Source organism: Primulina eburnea, chromosome 18 (genome assembly GCF_022965805.1).
Source record: "Primulina eburnea isolate SZY01 chromosome 18, ASM2296580v1, whole genome shotgun sequence".
NCBI classification, from domain to species: domain Eukaryota; kingdom Viridiplantae; phylum Streptophyta; class Magnoliopsida; order Lamiales; family Gesneriaceae; genus Primulina; species Primulina eburnea.
The window spans coordinates 6,325,981-6,344,733 of record NC_133118.1 but is presented as its reverse complement, the minus strand read 5'-3'; the positions used below and the strand labels follow the sequence as shown (position 1 = coordinate 6,344,733).

At 36.2% G+C, this 18,753-nt stretch overlaps 1 protein-coding gene across 1 annotated transcript; it reads left to right on the top strand.

Moving 5' to 3' along the window:
* The first annotated feature begins 523 nt into the window (after positions 1 to 523).
* Positions 524 to 7,243, top strand: LOC140819552 (uncharacterized). The gene is made up of 4 exons (XM_073179689.1): positions 524 to 750; positions 949 to 993; positions 6,740 to 6,772; positions 6,873 to 7,243. The coding sequence occupies exons 1-4, from the start codon at positions 711 to 713 to the stop codon at positions 7,046 to 7,048; spliced, it is 294 nt and encodes a 97-aa protein (XP_073035790.1). The 5' UTR covers positions 524 to 710; the 3' UTR covers positions 7,049 to 7,243.
* Positions 7,244 to 18,753: the final 11,510 nt, after the last annotated feature.

Below are 18,753 nucleotides of genomic sequence, written 5' to 3'. Positions count from 1 at the left end.
CCTCCGTTGGTATTTCACAGAGGTAGGGACTCTTCTCTGAATACACACAAGCACTCACAACTATTCTTACTTTCTCTCTCAGTTTTCCTTTGCGTATATCACTGACTTAAGCGTCGGAGTGGATACGCCGGAACAACTTCCGGCGCCCCCTTAACGTTCTGTGATTTCAGGATTAATACTCAGGTCATCCCGAGCGCTAGTCCTCAGGCTATAGGGAACTCAATCTTCCCAGATCACCAGCCATTCATTATAGAGAATTCAAACCGCACAGATATTCAGACACCAGACTTGGCAGATTGCACACCCGGCTATTACCCGATTTGCTCGGTCGACATCAGTTATATTGACGTGTGTAATGTCACATCGATATTTTAAATGAAAAAAAGATTAAAATCGCCAAAAAATGAAACATACCCTATTAAAACTGAAATTTGATAATATAAAACCAAAATCGTAAAAAAATCAAATATACATTGCCAACATTCAATTTTTCTCAACTATTATTGTCGTTTTTTCTTTTTATTTTCCTCTGGTTAGGAATTTTCCGACGGGCTTGGATCATGGATTAAAAACAAAAAACCAAAAACTTTGGGTCCATTGATTCGTTCTATGTTGTTTGGGCCCTATATATCGATCTCACTGTCTCACTCTGTATTCATTCTTTTATTCTTTGTGAAACGCAGAAGAGAACACAGAGGATTAAATTCAGAATGACGCTAACAAATTTCAGTGGTGCCGGTGTCGGTTTTGGTAATATATTTCTTGATAAAATGCTTAAATTCACTTATTACACTAGTTTTAATCTGTATCGATATTTGTACTCGAGGATTCTTGAAAAAAGTTCTTTTTTCGTGTGTTTGCCGTTACCCTTTTCTTTAATTTTTCTTTTGTTTTGACGATTGCTATGATGGCGGGTTTTTCTTGAAATGGGATTGAAATTTCGTTCAGGTTTCGGAGTTGGCTGTGGCTTTGGTGTTGGATGGGGCTTCGGGGGTCAGTTCCCTATAACCTGCTATTGAAATTTTGTCTGAGAATAAGTAGCTTTAATTTGAATTTTCTGAAAGGTGCTATGGTGAAAAAATGTTCAGATTTTGTGCTGAAATGTTCACCAGAAAATACGTTAAATTACTATAATCTTCCTAAAGATATGCACAATCTCATCCTTTCGACTTTTCACAGTCCAAGATTTGATCGATAATGGTAATGAGATTGCTGTTTGAGGTCTATAAGCACACACTCTTTTAAAACAAATCTGGCACCATCTATAAAGAGGATTGGAGTACTTAGAAGGCTCCAAACTAAGTAGGGAAATTGAATGTTTATGAATCAACTCAATGACCATAGGTAAACGCTTGTCTTTTTCACATTTATTTTTATCAGGTTCTTTTGAGTTTAAAAACATGATTTATTACCATGGTTTATGCCTCTGCTTATGCTTGCCATGATCGGAGGTAAAATATAATAAGGTTATTAAATTTTTTATTTTTAAAAAAATTGAAGATGTAAAATATATCTAGGTTGAAGCTACCTGGCTCAAGCTTGAAGATGACCTTGAATTGTTCGTTTTCATTACGAGTTCACATTTTTCTTTATGAGGACAAAAACAAGTGGAATATTCTATCTCATTTTATTTATTCAATGTCATTTATATTTTTCAAGTAATCATTTTCAATTTTATGAGAATATAGATTATAACAAAAATACATGTTACATCATCATAGTGTTAATTTGATGACTTTGGAAGAGTTTAATTAATGTTTTGTTATTATTTTAATGTGGAGGAAAGTTGTACGCATCCCTTAATTGCATATGACATTTAGTTTAAGATCTTGCATATTAAAATTAAAAATTAAAAAATTACTTAAGAAACATTATACAATCATGAATTATAAAAGAATATACATTGTAGACATTACTTGTAACGATATAAAACTAGTAAATTTTACCCCATAGGGTTTTATGATATCTTTATAAATATTTAGGATTTATTCACAGAAGTTAGAAAAGATTAATTAATAGTTTTATTATAAAGTTGTAATTGAATGTAATCTAAATGTATTAAAATTTTAGTTTAGAAACCAATATTGTGTCATTATATTTTCATAATATGATTTACTCTGGTAAATCATGATATCTGCGTCAAATATTTTTATGCAGTCAAGTAATCAAATATATAGGAACTAAGGGGTGGGAACTATAATATATGAAATGAGAGCTACATATTTAGGAACTAGGGGGTGAGAACTAAATGATGACTGTATATTATGACTTATGTTATAAGGAAAAACGAATCATCTCTTATCACCGAAATCAACATCTGTGATAATGTTGATCTTTATGAATAATGGAGCCGATTTAATTGTCTCTGTGTGATGTTCTTAAATATCAAAATCTGTGCTGGTATCCATAGTTCAATCAATCGGCATAACAAAGTCAGAATTGGTGAACGATGTTAATGAATAGTTTGAATTTTCGAATATAACACTTGTCAGCACCTTGATTATGATGCGATCATATCATATAAATGAGGGATATGGTAGCTCATCTAAAGACATTTGAGGTTGATATGTCTAAATCTTTCTTGATGTATTATTTTGAACACAAGGAAAGGTTGTGCAAATTCCATATGACTTCAAATGAAAGCTAAAACAATCTCATTTGTCTATTATAATTGTAATATGGTTGATATTATGTATGACATATGGTGGATTGACTATTGATCTACAATTCATGTTTCAAGTATCTTGTAAACCTAAGGAAACCACTACATAGTGAATACTGCATTTATTTAGGATGCAAGATGCATTTGTATTTGAAGGTTGTTGGAACATGAAGTTTGGTTTTAGGCGGTGGTTTTGTTTTGAAAATAGAAAAGTAATTGATACTTTGAATTTTACTAATTTTGAAACTTGCGTCGATTGCATGAAGGGAAAGGAGACTAACAAGTCCAAAATTGATTCCAAGAGGAGTGAAATATAAGAAATCATATATTCAAATATTTGTTGTCGAGATATAGACATACGTAATTCGAAATATTTTATCTTTCATCGATGATTCATGATACATGTACATGTACTAGTTTCAAAAAAAGAAAGTAGCACTTGATCTCTATAAGATTTTATTGTTGAAGCGGAGAAGTGCAAATCAATCTCTAATTACTACTTCTGCTGAGAAAGCTGAGTTGATATCTCGTTTTGAGGTTACCTTCCATGGTATGCAGATGGAGAGTCTCATTTATATGTTTAGAATCATTTTTTGGAATTCTAACCATTAAGAATATATTGTATCAATTCAGCTACTGCAAACAATGCGACATTAAATATTTAGCCATAATAGAACATGTTAAAGAAAATATAGTTGTTATTGAAAACATAAGCAGTGAATTGATGATTACTAATAAAGAGGCATGCCACTACTAAAATATGAGAATCATATAGAAAAAATGAGATTTGGTCCTTCATGAGAAATGAACATATGAAGGCATTTTGTTTCCTAGATAAATGCATTGTTCACTTTGAATTGGCTTCCTGAGATTTTGTATACCCTACGAGGTATTCAAATTATGGATGGTAGGTCTAGAATTCATCCACCAAGTCACAAATAACATCAACCATATTAGATTAATAACGAACAAATGAGATTGATTAACTTTCATCTTAAACCATTTCTGGAATTTAGCACAACTTGTTCATTTTTCACTTCTTTTGCAGAAAAACACTTGCATTCTTTTTTATTCCAATTTCCACCTTGTGGCGGTATATACCTTTCCCTTTCTTTTGCTAGGTTCTGATCTTTTTCCTTCTATCATCAATAGTGTACTCTCACCAAATTCCATTGACAATCTTCTATTCTCTGAGAGACACATGGTCTTGAGTTCATTGATTGACCATTTATCTTGATGTGTGTTGTAAGATATTTTGAATGGACTATATTGTTGAGGAAGAATGTTTGAAATTTAATGCATAATGAAAATTCAGACATACAATCCTCCACTGTTTTTAGTTGAGCTTTAATGTCCCTCGTCTGCATTATGTGTCCATTCACCTTTTACAGTAATTAGCGTCAAGTTGAAAAACTCATTATAATGGTATTAGCAAGTGGCTTTTCCGTAGACTTGAATTGTTCATTAGTGGTGTTCAACAATAACTTGACTATGTTACGCTGATATACAAAATTACAAATATACGCTTAGATTTTGGTCTTTATGAAGACGATTAGATCGCTCTCGTTTCTCATAAAGATCAAAATCATCAGGGATGCTGGTTTCAGTGATAGGAGGTTGTTCGTTCTCATAGCATAATCTATGTCATCCACCCCAATTGAGGGCCACTCTCTCTTTCCATATATCATACACCGCTTTGTTTTGGATTGCCCTTTTTCATATTAAAAAACTTGTAAATGAAACGACTTCATAAAAATATTTGTTATAACTTTAAAATTTTGAAGCAAATGTCACGTTTTACAAATGTAAATCAAGTTATGAAAATCTGTTGACATAAAATTTGCACGTGATTCAACTTATAACTTTATAAAAAAATAATCGAATCGATCTTTTCAAGCACGTGTGGGTGGTTTAATAGTACATAATTCAGGATGTATTGGCTAGTCCTTAATTTCTTTAAAATTATATTGTTCATTAGACATTTTATTTCCAAAAATTTCTGCTTCTTTTGATTAATAAATAACTATTGCGCAGTAACTCAACTAACACTTTCGAAGAGTGCTCATAAAAAAGTTTGTTGAACGAATACTGATTATAAACCAATCTCCTTTGATAGAGTAACGGTCCCAGAAAGACTTAATCATCTCTCGTAAGTATATTTATTTACATAAAATAAACATCTCATATGAGATATGAGATAATTAGGATTGAGATTAGGATCTGGAATTTTATCTCGACAGATTTCTAGTTATCCAGATTGGGCTCACTCTTGTATTTATAATGGAAGATTTTGAGTAAATTAGCAGCTCGAGATCATTCAAAAAAAATATTCGAAAAGATCGAATGGTTCCCTTTAACAAGCCTTGAATCGTATTTGAGTTCATGAAGTTCTACTTCTCCTAAAAGAGTCTTAGTTTTCACGATAAATTGCCCGCTAACACGATCCATAACTTAGGATCATAACATATGTTATCAATGGAACGTTATACTAACATTTTTTTGTTAGTTCTGGGCTTAGAGTATAATCTTGGGCGTAAAATTTTCTTCTTCTTAAAATATGGTAGATAGTATGTTCGTTTGTAAAGGGAGAACAAAATATATCTGACGTTTGGGCATGAATTGATGAATTTGATTTAGAGAAAGATATTTGATTTGAGGAAGGATTTGGAGAATGTATTTCAAATGTCATCTAGTTTAGGTATATTTGAAATCCACCACAATTATTATTGAAATTGCTCAAGTTAAAATGAGGTATGTAAACTCACTTGAATTTTGTTCATCCAAACAAATCAAGTAATTTGAAATCATCTAGAATGGTCTTGAACTTTAATTTGCATGTAAATTGATGATGCGAAGAACCCTTGACACTTGTGTATAACTGAACATTGGTCATTCTGTGTTTTCCCCTTTGTTGAACTAATTCTTTGATTTGTTATTGCAAGTGGTCAGTTTGTGTAGTTTGCAGACCAGAATGATGTTTTTAGTAGATAGATGGTCGATCTGTGTACTTTATGTTTTATTGTACTATCTCCAGACAGTCATTTTGCGTAATTTACATTTTAAATAATGTGTGCTGTATACACTATAGTATAGTACATGATGTGCCATTCCATTTCTTTCAATATTTTGAATTGCACGACTTTTTTGAAGACCTCTATTGCTGTAAAGCACTTGAATCAATATCTACATCTAAGTTTTGATAAATCTATTATATGTTTTTTTTGTAATTTAGTTGAAGTGATGTCTTCCATTATTGATCTATCTTAACATTTTTCAGAGTAGTTTTGATAAATCTATCATATGATTTTATTGTAATTTAGTTGAACTGATGTCTTCTTTTATTTATATATCTCAACATTTTTCAGAGAGATAAAAAGAAATTGGCATATAGCATAAGATACTTCAAGATGTTACTCGTTTGTATCATGGTCTTATCATTCCACTGTTGTATGAAATTATGTGACACTGTGCCGACAATGGGGAAATGTTTAAATGATAGTTCTTTTGGGAAGTTTTAGTCTGTTAGCTACCAGGGATTATATCCACATAAATCTGCTACTGATTGGTAACTGATTTAGAGCTTAAACAATTGAAGCTGACTTAGACGGCTTTGTACTTTCTCGTACTCGGATGTTGAACAATTTATTTTCTTTGTGCATGGTTTTATACAGATTCCATGTTTTCTTTGTTTTGTGGCTTTTGCAAATACCCACTCAAGATGATAAATTTGCCTTTTTCAACATGCTCAAATTAATTGCTACTTCCAGGCCGCATAAATTTGCGAAAGCCGTGCTAAATATGTTATATCAGTTACATAAAACTTAAATATGCTCATCATTTGTTGGTGAACATTTACAAATTTGTGCATTATCATCCTTTATGTTTACATCTCAAAAGGGCTTATTTCTTTAGTAAATTTACATGTTCAGCATAGGCATTATTGAGCTATGTCACTATCTTATAAATCATCACTATTTCCAATTTTGCTTCTACATTGGTACTTCATTTCGTTTAATTTAGTTGCGGGTGTTGATTTTTTTATCCTAATATGTGTCAAACTGGCATAATAATTTTCAGGGATGCCTTTCCACTTCTTGGGACTTGGAGTTGGTAAAATCGCATCCAAACGTTTTATGAAGTTCCTCACTCTCTATATGTTTTTTTTCCTATTCTTGATGAATACCTTTTTTTTTTTCCATCGATCTTTAAGGTGGTGGCTGCGGCATTGGGCTAGGACTAGGGTGGGGATTTGGCACAGCATATGGTAGCCAATACCACAATTCAAGAACAACATTCCAAGGTGAAGCATTTGAGAGTAAAACCAGTGAAGGAAGTGTTTCCAAGAACTTGTTGGAGAACGTTAAGAAAATTCACTCGTCTAGTTGACATTTATATGGACCTTCATTTGTAAAGTATTGACAAAGTTTTAAACTGAAAATGCAACTTGAAATTTTTATTTAGTCGAATTTCCGACGTAACATCTCACCATGTTAGCAATACTCTTTGATCCAAATGTACTAGGCCATTGTTATACACTAGTTAATACTCAGAAACTCTGCCAAGCAAGGCTTCTGTTGACTTTGTCGGGCATCGAAGTTGCCCCTTTGTTATTCCTTTATTCCGTTTTACTGCGGGGCTATAAGTTCAATGTGGTTTGTCTAAAGCGAAGATGCCAAAAGCACAGCATCACATGGCAAGTAGGTAGGGCCATAGCGTTGCATGTCTAGGCGCAAATCGAGGCACAACCCTTTAATGAAGTATGTAGCTTGGTCATGAATTTCATGTGTTTTTGGTTTCTTTTGCTTTCTTGAATTATTGTTGATTTTGCATAATTGGATTCTGAAATGGGAATTGATTTAACATTGAATATTTTGGAAGCAAATGATATGGATATATACTCCAAATCCATGCTCTATTTTAATTTCGTGATTGCCCGATATAATAACCGTTACTCTGTCTTGACACGATGGAAATGTGTTTCGAGAAGCAAATGAAAAGTGTTGTACTCTAATTTGTTTCATGTTTTCTAATTCTGTTCTGAAATTTTTCAAAGCCATTTATTTGTTACATAATTAAACTATTATATATATGGGGATACCATGGAAAGAACCCGAGCCATTCTTGGACTCGGGTGGAGAGAGATACCGAGAAACTAGAGCTGGTCTCGATAAAACAAGAGAAGACTAAGTGAGAGCTAGCTTGGGTAAAAAAAGAATACCTTATTTAAACAATCCCCAGATGTACATCAACTCGAGAAACCGATCAGACTACTGCACACTCATACGAGCCTGAACTTCCAGCCATAAGAAGACCAAGATGACGGATCAAGTACCCTATCCACAGATAGTCCGGAGATCGGGATCCCCATTGTGTCTTGATGTCATGGCCAGTGCCGGAGTATCTTGGGACAAGTATCGATTCCGATCCCACAGGTACGAGTCGTCATGCCTAGAAATCATTAGTATGTCAATCAGCACACGTGGGGGCGATGTGACAAGACTGGAAACAGAATGAGTTGTCAGTTGTGACAGTGTCAAGGGGCATGACATAGACAATTCGTCTGATAATGAGAAGTGTCAGGTTTGCTCGATCATTCGAGATGATTCACATAACATTTTCATAAGAAATTACTATATACTCACTATATAACTTTTCTTTTCTTTGTGTAAATACTTGAATGACTTGAGCGTTGTAGTGGTTACACCGGAAACTCTTCTGGCACTCCATTAATGTTCTTTGTTTTTCAAGTATGTAGATCATCCAGCCTGGGCTCCCTATGCCAGATCACTGACATTATCAAGGAAAGAACACGACTCTGCCTAATGAATTGCCCATCCAACTCTCCCAATTTATCCTGCATCATTATCGGCGCCGCCTGTAGGAAATCAGATATATAGACATAGATATGGTTTCCACTCGAAAATCATCTCGGTGGAAAGATTCTAGAAGGGAGACCACAGATTCAGAGGTCCTTCAAGGAAACCCACCCTGTAAAGCCCAAATTCGTACACGTAAACCCATGCATTTATTTAGTTATTATTAAATCATTTAAATTATTTTAATCTGAGTTTAGCAGTGCATGATTTAATTAAATGTATTATTTTAAATTATTTATGACTTAGTGATACACGTTGAAATGTTTTTCGAGTTTTATGTTTCAGGCGATTATTCGAGGTGGAATTGAAGAAAAGACCGGTGACGATTTTTGGCAATTTTTAAATGTGGTAATTTTATTTTAGTCGAGGATGGGGCGTTTTAAATAATTTATTTAGCCTTAGCACCTTTATTCATAAAAATTATTTATTTAGTGAATTTTAGAATTTTAAGACTTTTAAAGTTGGCTTTGTGCAAGTTATTTTAAAGTTAGAGATTTTATTTAATTAGTGGAGGATTAGCATTTTATTAACATGTTAATTACACATTATAGCAATAATTTATTCCCTAATTACTATCTAAACCCACGCCACACACACACTTACACATTTTACACACTTTTTCACACACTGATATCGGCAAAACACACACACACACACACACTATCACAATTCAGTTTCTATTAATTTTGAGAGAAAGAAAACCTAGGGTTCTTCTTTTCCATCAGCACCCGCCCCATCACCTTCACCATTCCAGCCATTTTCGTGAGTTTTTATCGCAAATTTTAGCGCCACGATCGTCTCGGATCAACCTCGCTTCCATCTCCGCTTCGTTATCGCCGGTTCGGTAACGTTTACGATTTAAAGGCACGTATAATCTCTCTTTTGCTGCATCGATCATGTCATATTATGTGTTGCGTTGTTTTACGTGTGAAAATTCATGTATATTGTTCAGAGTTTGAGCGGTTGTTTGTTTGGATCGATTTTGAGGGAAAAGTTTTAGATCTAAATCACGTTTTACTGTTCTTATTAAAACTTCGATTTTTTAGTCAAGATTTTGGGAAAAATTTTAACGCGAAAAACGTAGAACTTTTTGATACCTTCGATCTGATATAAAATTCGAAATTTTTGGACAAAAATTGAGTGAGTTATGGCGTTTTTCGTGGGACTGCTCAAACTGCATTTTTCAGAAAAATATGATGTGGATGCGTTCTTGAAGTTTATTTGTTGCAGGCTTCGTTGGGGATCTATGGGTGACCGTTGCTGCGTCTAGGTATGTTTAGCAGGTTGTTGGGATGGCTATTGATGTGTCGTTTCATGTCGTTGGGTCCTTGCCGTGTAAACCATTTTTCTGTCAAAGGTTTTGTTCATGAGTTTGATGAGCTATTTGGGATATGTGGTTGTGATGGGACAATCGTATAGGCTTGAGTCAATAATATAGTAGTCTAAGATGGTCTCGTGGTGTTGATTCATGGTCCATACAATCGAGTCGAGAGCGTTAAACAAAACATACACAGAATTTTCGTAACTTCGCTTATCCCGCAGGTACACGGACCCGAGCACGGACCCTGGCACGGGGTCCGTGTCTTCGCTTTTCCCTTGGTGCGCCATTACAATGAGTACACGGACCCTTACTCGGACCTTAGCACGGGGTCCGTGCCTTCCCTTTTCCTTCGCACACATTTTACCGAACCTACACGGACCCGGGCACGGGGTCCGTGTCTTTCATATTTTGGGAAAAATTCTATAGTATGCCTTGAGGTTTGATGTCATGGTCTAGTACAATGATTTACAAGGTCGAGTCATGGGAATTTTAGAACGTCCTAAGGAATTGAATGAACTTGTAAGTAAGTAGGATTGATACGTCTAAGCTATGCAAGTTTAGTATGCAATTTCATGTTAGTATGTGCAGCAGCGACGACCCCAAACGAGATCCAACGAATCCCTCAACGCCAAGTAAGTATGATGACGTGCAAAAGAAAACATTTTTAAAGTTTGAGGTATGCTAATTGCTTTGTGACCAAATGTATGAATGAGTTTGGAAGTCGGTGAACGTGGCCGAGGACCTCTCCGCCCCGTTAAACTTATGAACGGGTTCAGATCGGGATTGGAAAGCGTTAAACTTATGAACATGGACCAATCCACCCGTTAAACTTATGAACGGGGATCTTATGTATGCGAAAGTGGATACGTCCCTGTCAGCCCAGTACTGTGGTGTGTCTGATCAGGCCTTATTATGTTATGGGTCACTTACTTTGAAACATGCCTCTACGCAAAAAAATTATGCTTTATATGCTCAAATTTATGTTACGAGAATGTTTAAGAAAAGCTCATGTTGATGGCACGTCTAAGCTAAGCTCACGATGTTCAAGTTTCAAGCATGTTAAATTCAAGTTCAAGTATGTATGTTCTATTTTTAAAGTTGCATGCGGTTTTATTATGTAGTACTTGCTATTTCTCAGTTTATACGTGTTGAGTCTTTAGACTCACTAGACTTGATCGATGCAGGTGAGTATGTTGATGAGGAGACAGGAGGTGGCGACCAAGGGACAGGCTTGGACTGAGCGGGAGGCTAACCCGAGGACCGCAATGTTTATGTTTTTATGCAAATGTTAATTTACTCTGATTTCATGTTTTGAGGGCAACACTTTGGGCAAACCTTTTGTGAGAAAATTTTATAGAAGTTATTTTGAGCAACCATGTCTTATGGGGGACTTGGTTGAGATATTTTATGGCAAACTTTGAAGGTTACGTTATGTTTAAGAAAATTTTAAATTTTTCCGCAAATTTTGAACGGTAAAAGTACGGTACGCAACACACCCCCTCAACAAGCTTTTACTATCGCAACAGAGCAGTTGACCCAATGGATAGTGGCTGTTGTCTAAAAGGCCATAACGAAAAACTTTCCTCCCAATAACATCCATATGCATTGAGAAGAAGAGTCCGAAGATGACTCTCAGTCTCGGGGCAAGACTAAGAAATGAGAGAGTTCTCAGAAGGGTTCAAAGGACTGTGGCTGAAGAATTAGAAGACCTAAGGAAGAAGGTGAAGAAACTGGACGGACAAACCAGGTCTTCCCGAGATCCCCGAGCCCAGCCAAAGGGATGTCCTTTTTCCATCCAAATAGTGAATGATCCCTTACCTATTCACTACAAGTCAACCAAGGTTAGAGATTATGACAGGAAAACATATCTCGAGGAACACCCAACTCGATTCGAAAACATGGCTATGTTGCATTGTTATGAGGAAAGAATCAAGTGTTAAGCTTTCTTGACCACGCTGGTGGACTTAGCCCAGTGTTGGTTTGAGAAGCTTGAGCATCGAAATATCCATTCCTTCCAAAAATTTAATAGCATATTCTTGCATCATTTCAGTAGCAGCAAGAGTGTTCAAGATTAAGCGGAATGAGGATGAGTCATTGCACACATATATCCGCAACTTTAACAAAGCAGCCCTGGAAGTGCCATCTTATGCTTCTGAGACCAAAAACATAGCTTTCACTCAGGCGTTGCGGGAAGGAGATTTCTTCTGGTCCCTTGTGAAGAGGCTGCCCCAAGATTTCGAAGATCTGCTATCTCAGGCAGAAATATACATCAATATGGAGGACGCAAGAGACAAAAAAAATCCATGAAAAAGGGGGCCAGGCAGGAAAAGCAGAGGATCGAGTATAGAGATGAAACGTTCTTGGGTGATTTTCCCAATACACGCCCATGAAGGTCTCGAAAGATCGGGCCATACACATTTGTAACGAAGACAAGGTTGTCCCAAACCCTCATGGTCCTCCCAGGACTCAAGGAAAACAAGAAATTCTGTGTATTCCACAAAGAATGTTACTATGATACCAGTGAGTGCAAGCAATTAAAGAGATCCATTCTCGACCGGGTTCAATCAAAGCTGGTCCTTCAATAAAAAAAACACAGGCACTTCTGTGGGTTATCCAGGAATCCAGATCTCATCCTTCCTACCAGCATCTAGGCTTTCCAGTCTAGGCTGGGAGGTTGGGATATTCCCTCCCAAGGGGGGAGACCAGGTAGAGAAAGATCGGGAAAGTCTCCTACTTTGAGAGTGATTAAAATTATTTATGATGAGTATTCTAACCGAGCTCGAAAGGCCTGCAACCGACGAGAAAGCTTGGGAGTGGACAATGTAGTTCGGCAAGATGATCCAATGATCAGTTTCGATCCCAAGATTTGTGATGCAACAGTTTACCTCACAACGATGCCCTGGTCATCTAAGCCAAAATTGACAACTATGATGAAATGCAAGTGTTCGTGGGCTCTAGGAGATATGTTAATATCATATTCCAAGAAGCTATCGAGAAAATGGATTTGAAGGACTATCCTTGGAACCAGTGGAGACTATCATCTTTGGTTTTGTTGGTCACACAGTGTACCCAAAGGAGAGATAATGCTCCCCTTGAAATTCAGATTCGAGGAATTGAGGAGGATTGTCATGACAACATTCATAGTGATCAATGTGCTTTCCTCGTATAAAATCATTTTGGGATGTCCAGTCATGAATGATGTGACGTCTCAGACTTCTCATTCATGCTTAATATGCATTAATTGCAGAAGAATGAGGAATATTTTTTTTTATAAAAATGTGCGTCGTGCTCGTAAGTGTAATATACCATGCATTAAATTAAATTCATTCAACATATCCAAATGCATAAAAGATCCCATGATTCAAAACTTGTTTAAAATCTCATTAAACAAAAGAATGCTAAAATTCGAATATCACACGATTCTCATATGGGAACGCCAAAACAACTTTATGTGTGCAAACTTAACCAAAAATACATAATTTTCATTGACTTGCTGGACATAAGGTTCTCGAACAACCATGTCATGCAATCCTCTCCCCTCATTGACTACTCAACCTCATGACCATCGTTTAAATAATCAACTTCTTAGTTCTCACTTGAACCATCTAAGCATAGTGAGTCTAAGACTAACTAGACGTAATAAAATCATAAGACATATGTAGGATGTGATCATAAAAGTATATCATTCTCAGCTTTGTGTGATTAATATAATGAAAATGTGGTAACCACCATTAGAGCACATTCATTGAGTTCCATGATCATGTAAATAGCTGTGCAGCCTAGGTATATCATTTGATACAGCTCATACTAGCTGAAGCCAATATGTGTATGATCGATTCTTGTTTGTAAAGACATCCCTGGATCTCAATGTCTCATACTGGGGCATCAGTCACGTACCATCACCACAAGTACACATAAATATCAAAATAACGTTTTCATGCTCTTCAATTCATGCTCATAAACATTCATAGTTGAAAATCATTAATGCCATTTACAAAAAAAATTTAAACATGTCCTATGAATTTTTATAAACATCATGCTGCCATGCTTAAAATAACTTTCATGAAAAGGAATACTTGGACCTTCATGCATTACGTATTAATGTTCACACAAAGAGATACTTACCTAAAAAAATATTTAGCAGTAATAAATTGATTATGAAATCTTATCTCATCCACATATTAGTGTTCCATAATTAATTTAATATCCTTGTGTCGAACCTTTACCTTACGCCGACTCATCCATTTACAAGAAAACACCCAACTATAGAACGCTTGCATGTCTTAAACTTCGAGTACTGTAATTCCTTAAAACCTAAAAAGTAAGTACAATGTCAATCTCTACATATAAAATAAAAATTCTTCTAGCATCAAAATATGCTTAAACAATTTGCTTCACAACTTTAAGTTTAACTGGAGCTTAAGGAACATGTACTTTCCCATTGGAACGAGTGCAGTATTCCGTCATGTCCCCATTTTTAAATAACAATATCATTTAAAGTTCAATAGGTAGTTCTATATCAATGTCTTACTTAATCTAATAAAATTTTGGGTTGGAAAAACTAAATTTATAGTATTTCAATATTATATTAAAACAATCACCAATTTATTAACAAGTGTACTTATAGTCCGACGATCTTACCAAGGCCCAATGCTCAAGAGTGTAACCGAGAAAGAGCCGAGTATGTACTCAGAGAAATCCATGAAGGATGTTGCGAAGACTTCCAAAGCATTGTTAGCAAAATTTTGGTGGCTTACCATGAACTCAGATGATGTCTTAATGGTCCAATCATGTGAAAGATACCAAAGGCATGGAAATTTTCATTACAGCCCGATCTCAGCCATGAGATCTATTTGAGCGTCATGTCCTTTCGATCAGTGGGGTTTGGATATTGTGCGGTCTTTCCCAATAGCCTTGGCACAAAAAAATTCATATTGCTCGAATGTATTATTTATATAAGTTGTTGGAAGCCGAGCCCCTGGCCAAAATCACAGAGGAATAGGTGCTGAAATTCTTGTGGAAAAGCAGTGTGCGCCGGTTTGGACTGCCGAGTAAGTTGGTGTCTGACAATGGCATGTTATTTTAAGGAAGTAAGGTGACATCTTGGTGTGAAGAAATGAAGATTGCATAGTCCATTACCTCGTTTGCCTATACACAAGCTAATGGACAGACTGATCTCACCAACCGCACCATTGTTCAAGCATTAAGATACAAACTACAAGGATCGGAAAAGAATGGATAGAAAAAATACCTAGTGTTCTATGGGCCTACCGAACTACTCCTATACTGTCACTGAGGAAACGTCTTTCAATTTGATATATGGATCTGAGGTTGTGTTACTGGCCGAGATAGCGCAAACTTTAGCTCGGATAGAATCCTATGCAGAAGGAAATAATGAAGCTAGGGCTCAGAAATTAGAATTAGTAGGATAAAAAAAGAATGTCATCTGAATGGAAGCATATCGGAGCCGAATCATGAGAGCCTAAAACAAACGGGTTCGAGCTCGGGATTTTAGGTTGGTGATCTTGTCCTACAAAAATTTAATCCAGCTGAATATGTGAGAAAATTAGGTGCTCTGTGGGAAGGACCTTACAAAGTAATCCGAAAATTCAGATCAAGAGCTATATACCTATAGGATTGTGGGGGCCTGTGCTCCTAATTAACGTTTAATGACCAAACAAACAAGATTCATTAATGTAAACAACGAAAGAGATTAAAAAATTTCCTTTTGTGCCAATAGAAATTTCGGCATGACCTTCCCGTAAGTAGGACATCCCAAAAATTTCCAACAACACAAACAAAATTTACACACTCGAAATAAAGTCATAACATCAATTCACAAACCTATAGCCGCACTGGCCAGGACTAACACATATAGAGCCGACAAGGCTCAATCACACAACTATCAATCCAAAATATAGTAAAAATAACAGTACAACTACACATGACATTCCTTGGCAAAAGTATGACTCAATAATATAATATCTGGGAACTCTCAATCAACAACCCAACTACTGGGCACCGCTACCTAACGCTTCACCAGACGCGTCAAAGCCTCCTGGATAACCTGCTATGGCATCAAAACAACCACAACATAAAAGAAAAGAAAGGTCAGGCCTCAGTACGACGAACCAGTAAAATTATGAAAATTATAAGTGTCATGAAATAAAATCAAGTAAAATGCAATGTGTGTCGGTAAAAACGAAATAAAGGATACCAAAACGGAGTCCAAATGAAACGCATCAGCAACAAGAACAGTGGCAACCCATGCCAAGACTGCAGCAACGAAACATCAATTCGTCGTTCATCCACGCACGTAGCATCGAGGGTCTGGTAGCGAACCGATCAGTCCTCGAGTAGTCATCAGGAGTGTGCTAATCATATCACTCGTTTCATCGATAAGATGTCAGGAGTGGCCTAATCCTATCACTTGTCCATAGATAACGTGTTGGAAACAAAATTACGGCGTTTGACAAATTGCCAACTGATTATGCGAACCAACTGAATCTAGTAAACTGAACTCAGCAACCGAATATAGTAAACTGATCTACTCAACTGAAACGCAACTCAGTTATTCTCCTCACCAGCTAATTGCCCGGCAGCTGATTAATTCAGCTGAACACGTCATTAACAACCGACAGATAGTACCACTACAGTCTGCAACTATTAGTGGGACGCCGCATTTCAGAGGTCACAGAGTACGGTTGTCAGAAGAATAACGACGTGGCATATCAACGAATATAATATTCAAACAGCAGTTAATGTTACCGTTGAAATGGAAGCTTATAAATAGTTGAAGAGAGCAGCTGAGAAAGACACACATCAACCAACAACGAAATTCGAATCTCTTTGAAGCTTGATGTTACGCTGCAAAATTCTTTACTTGCATTCAAATATCGAAAGCTCTCGCTTACTTGTTCTATCAGTAGCATTCAGGCTATACATTTGAGCTTACTAGCACTTTGTAATATTTGCTAATTCTTCAAGTTGTGCTAAGTTCAGTCAAGGACTGTAAAAGCGTTTGTAACTAAGAGTTTCAGTTTTGGCAGTGTTAAGTCCAAACTGAAGTGGCTCAGTACAAGTCTTGAATTTGATCAAAGTATTTTAGTGGATATCCTATATTCGTGATAGAAGGGGTGACGTAGGAGTTATTCAAGTCTCCTAACATCCATAAACAATTGTGTTCTTTTACTTCAGTTATTATATTTCAGTTAGATATTCTATCTTTCAGTCAGTTCATATTCCGCAACTGTTTTCTTCAGTTTAATTGATTGTCATTGACCGACGTGATACCTAGATTTAGTTTGTAACCGAACTGAATCCAAATCTTCGAAGAGAATATAAAATTCGTGAAGTGTTTATTCAACCCCCCTTCTAAACACTTTTCATCCTTCTAACCGATCCTTTCAAGTGGTATCAGAGCAGTTGTATTTCGTCTCAGAATATCTTACTCAAACTGTTCAGTATGTCTTCTTTTAACAAGATCCCAATGTTTTCCAGAGAGCACTTTGATGACTGGAAAATAAGAATGCAGGCTCACTTAGCTGCACAAGATGATGATATGTAGTACGTCATAACTGACGGACCCATGAAGATTTTGAAAGCCAACACAGCTGTTGCCACTGGGGTACCTCATCGTATAGAAAAGCCCAGAGAAGAATGTACGACAGAGGATAAAATAAAAGCCAATTTGGATAAAGTGGCAAAGGAAATACTATACAAGACGCTGGATAAAGTAACCTTCAACAAAATCAAAATGTGCAAGACAACCAAAGAGATTTGGGAGAAGCTGATCCAGCTTTGCGAAGGGAACGAACAAACCAAAGAAAAAACTTTCTGTTGCTGTTCAGAAGTTTGACAATATCAAAATGAGAGTTGGTGAAACGATGCATGAATATGATGAAAGAACCAGCTGCATCATCAATGAATTAAATGCACTTGGAAAAGTGTACACAAATAAAGAGGTTGCATTGAAGGTAATCAAAGGTCTTCCCAAGGAGTGGGACGTGAAGACCATGGCAATGAGGGAATCCAAGGATTTGAACAAAGTTGAGCTTCATGCTATTTGCTGATTTGAAAGCTTACGAGTTTGTGCTGCAAACTTGAGAAGGAGAATCTTCTACTCCAGCAGCCACGACTGCCTTAGATGCTGTTAGAACAGAACCAACTAGTTCAGTTGAAAAAGCTGCTGATCAACTAAACAATGATGCCATGTCATTGGTCATCAAAAAGTTCGGAAGATTTATGAGGAAAAATCAGGGAAATTTTCAGAATAAATATCAAAGAAGCAATTCCAAAGAAGAATCAAACGCTTGCTACAACTGTGGCAAACCAGGTCACTTCATTGCTGACTGTACCAAACCAAAGAAAGACAGTCAAGGCTCAACTGAAAGAAGAAAGAAACCATATGAGCACAAAAAGATATCCAAAGATGATAAGAAGTTCTCTAGGAAGAAGCATGAAGTGCTCTTGGCTGAAGAGAGCAAATCAAAATGGGCAGAAACTGATAGCAAGGGGTCAGAACCAGAAACTTCATGCAGTTCCAGTGACAGTGAAGAGGAAGTGAAATGTTTGATGGCTGATGATACAGAACTGGAGTCCAGCAGTCAACAGGTATTTGACTTTAGCTCAACTGGTTTTACTAGAGAAGAACTTATTTCAACTCTGCGTGATATGGTTAGTGAGTATCATAAGCTTGTCTTATCATTTGAAAATACTAGAGCAAAGCAAACTGATCCTATAGACAATAAGACTAAAACTGATGAATCAGTTGATATGTTGAGTCTGAAAAAGGAGATTTCTGAACTCAATACTGAAATAAGCAAGGATCAATTAATGATTCAAAAGTTAATGCTTGAAAATTCAAAGAAAACTGAGCTTATTCAGGCTTGGAA

Coding starts and splice junctions, on each gene's coding strand:
- LOC140819552 (XM_073179689.1), top strand. CDS start 711: ATGACGCTAACAAATTTCAGTGGTGCCGGTGTCGGTTTTG. Junction 751..948: donor TGGTGCCGGTGTCGGTTTTG/GTAATATATTTC, acceptor AATTTCGTTCAG/GTTTCGGAGTTGGCTGTGGC. Junction 6,773..6,872: donor CTTCTTGGGACTTGGAGTTG/GTAAAATCGCAT, acceptor TCGATCTTTAAG/GTGGTGGCTGCGGCATTGGG.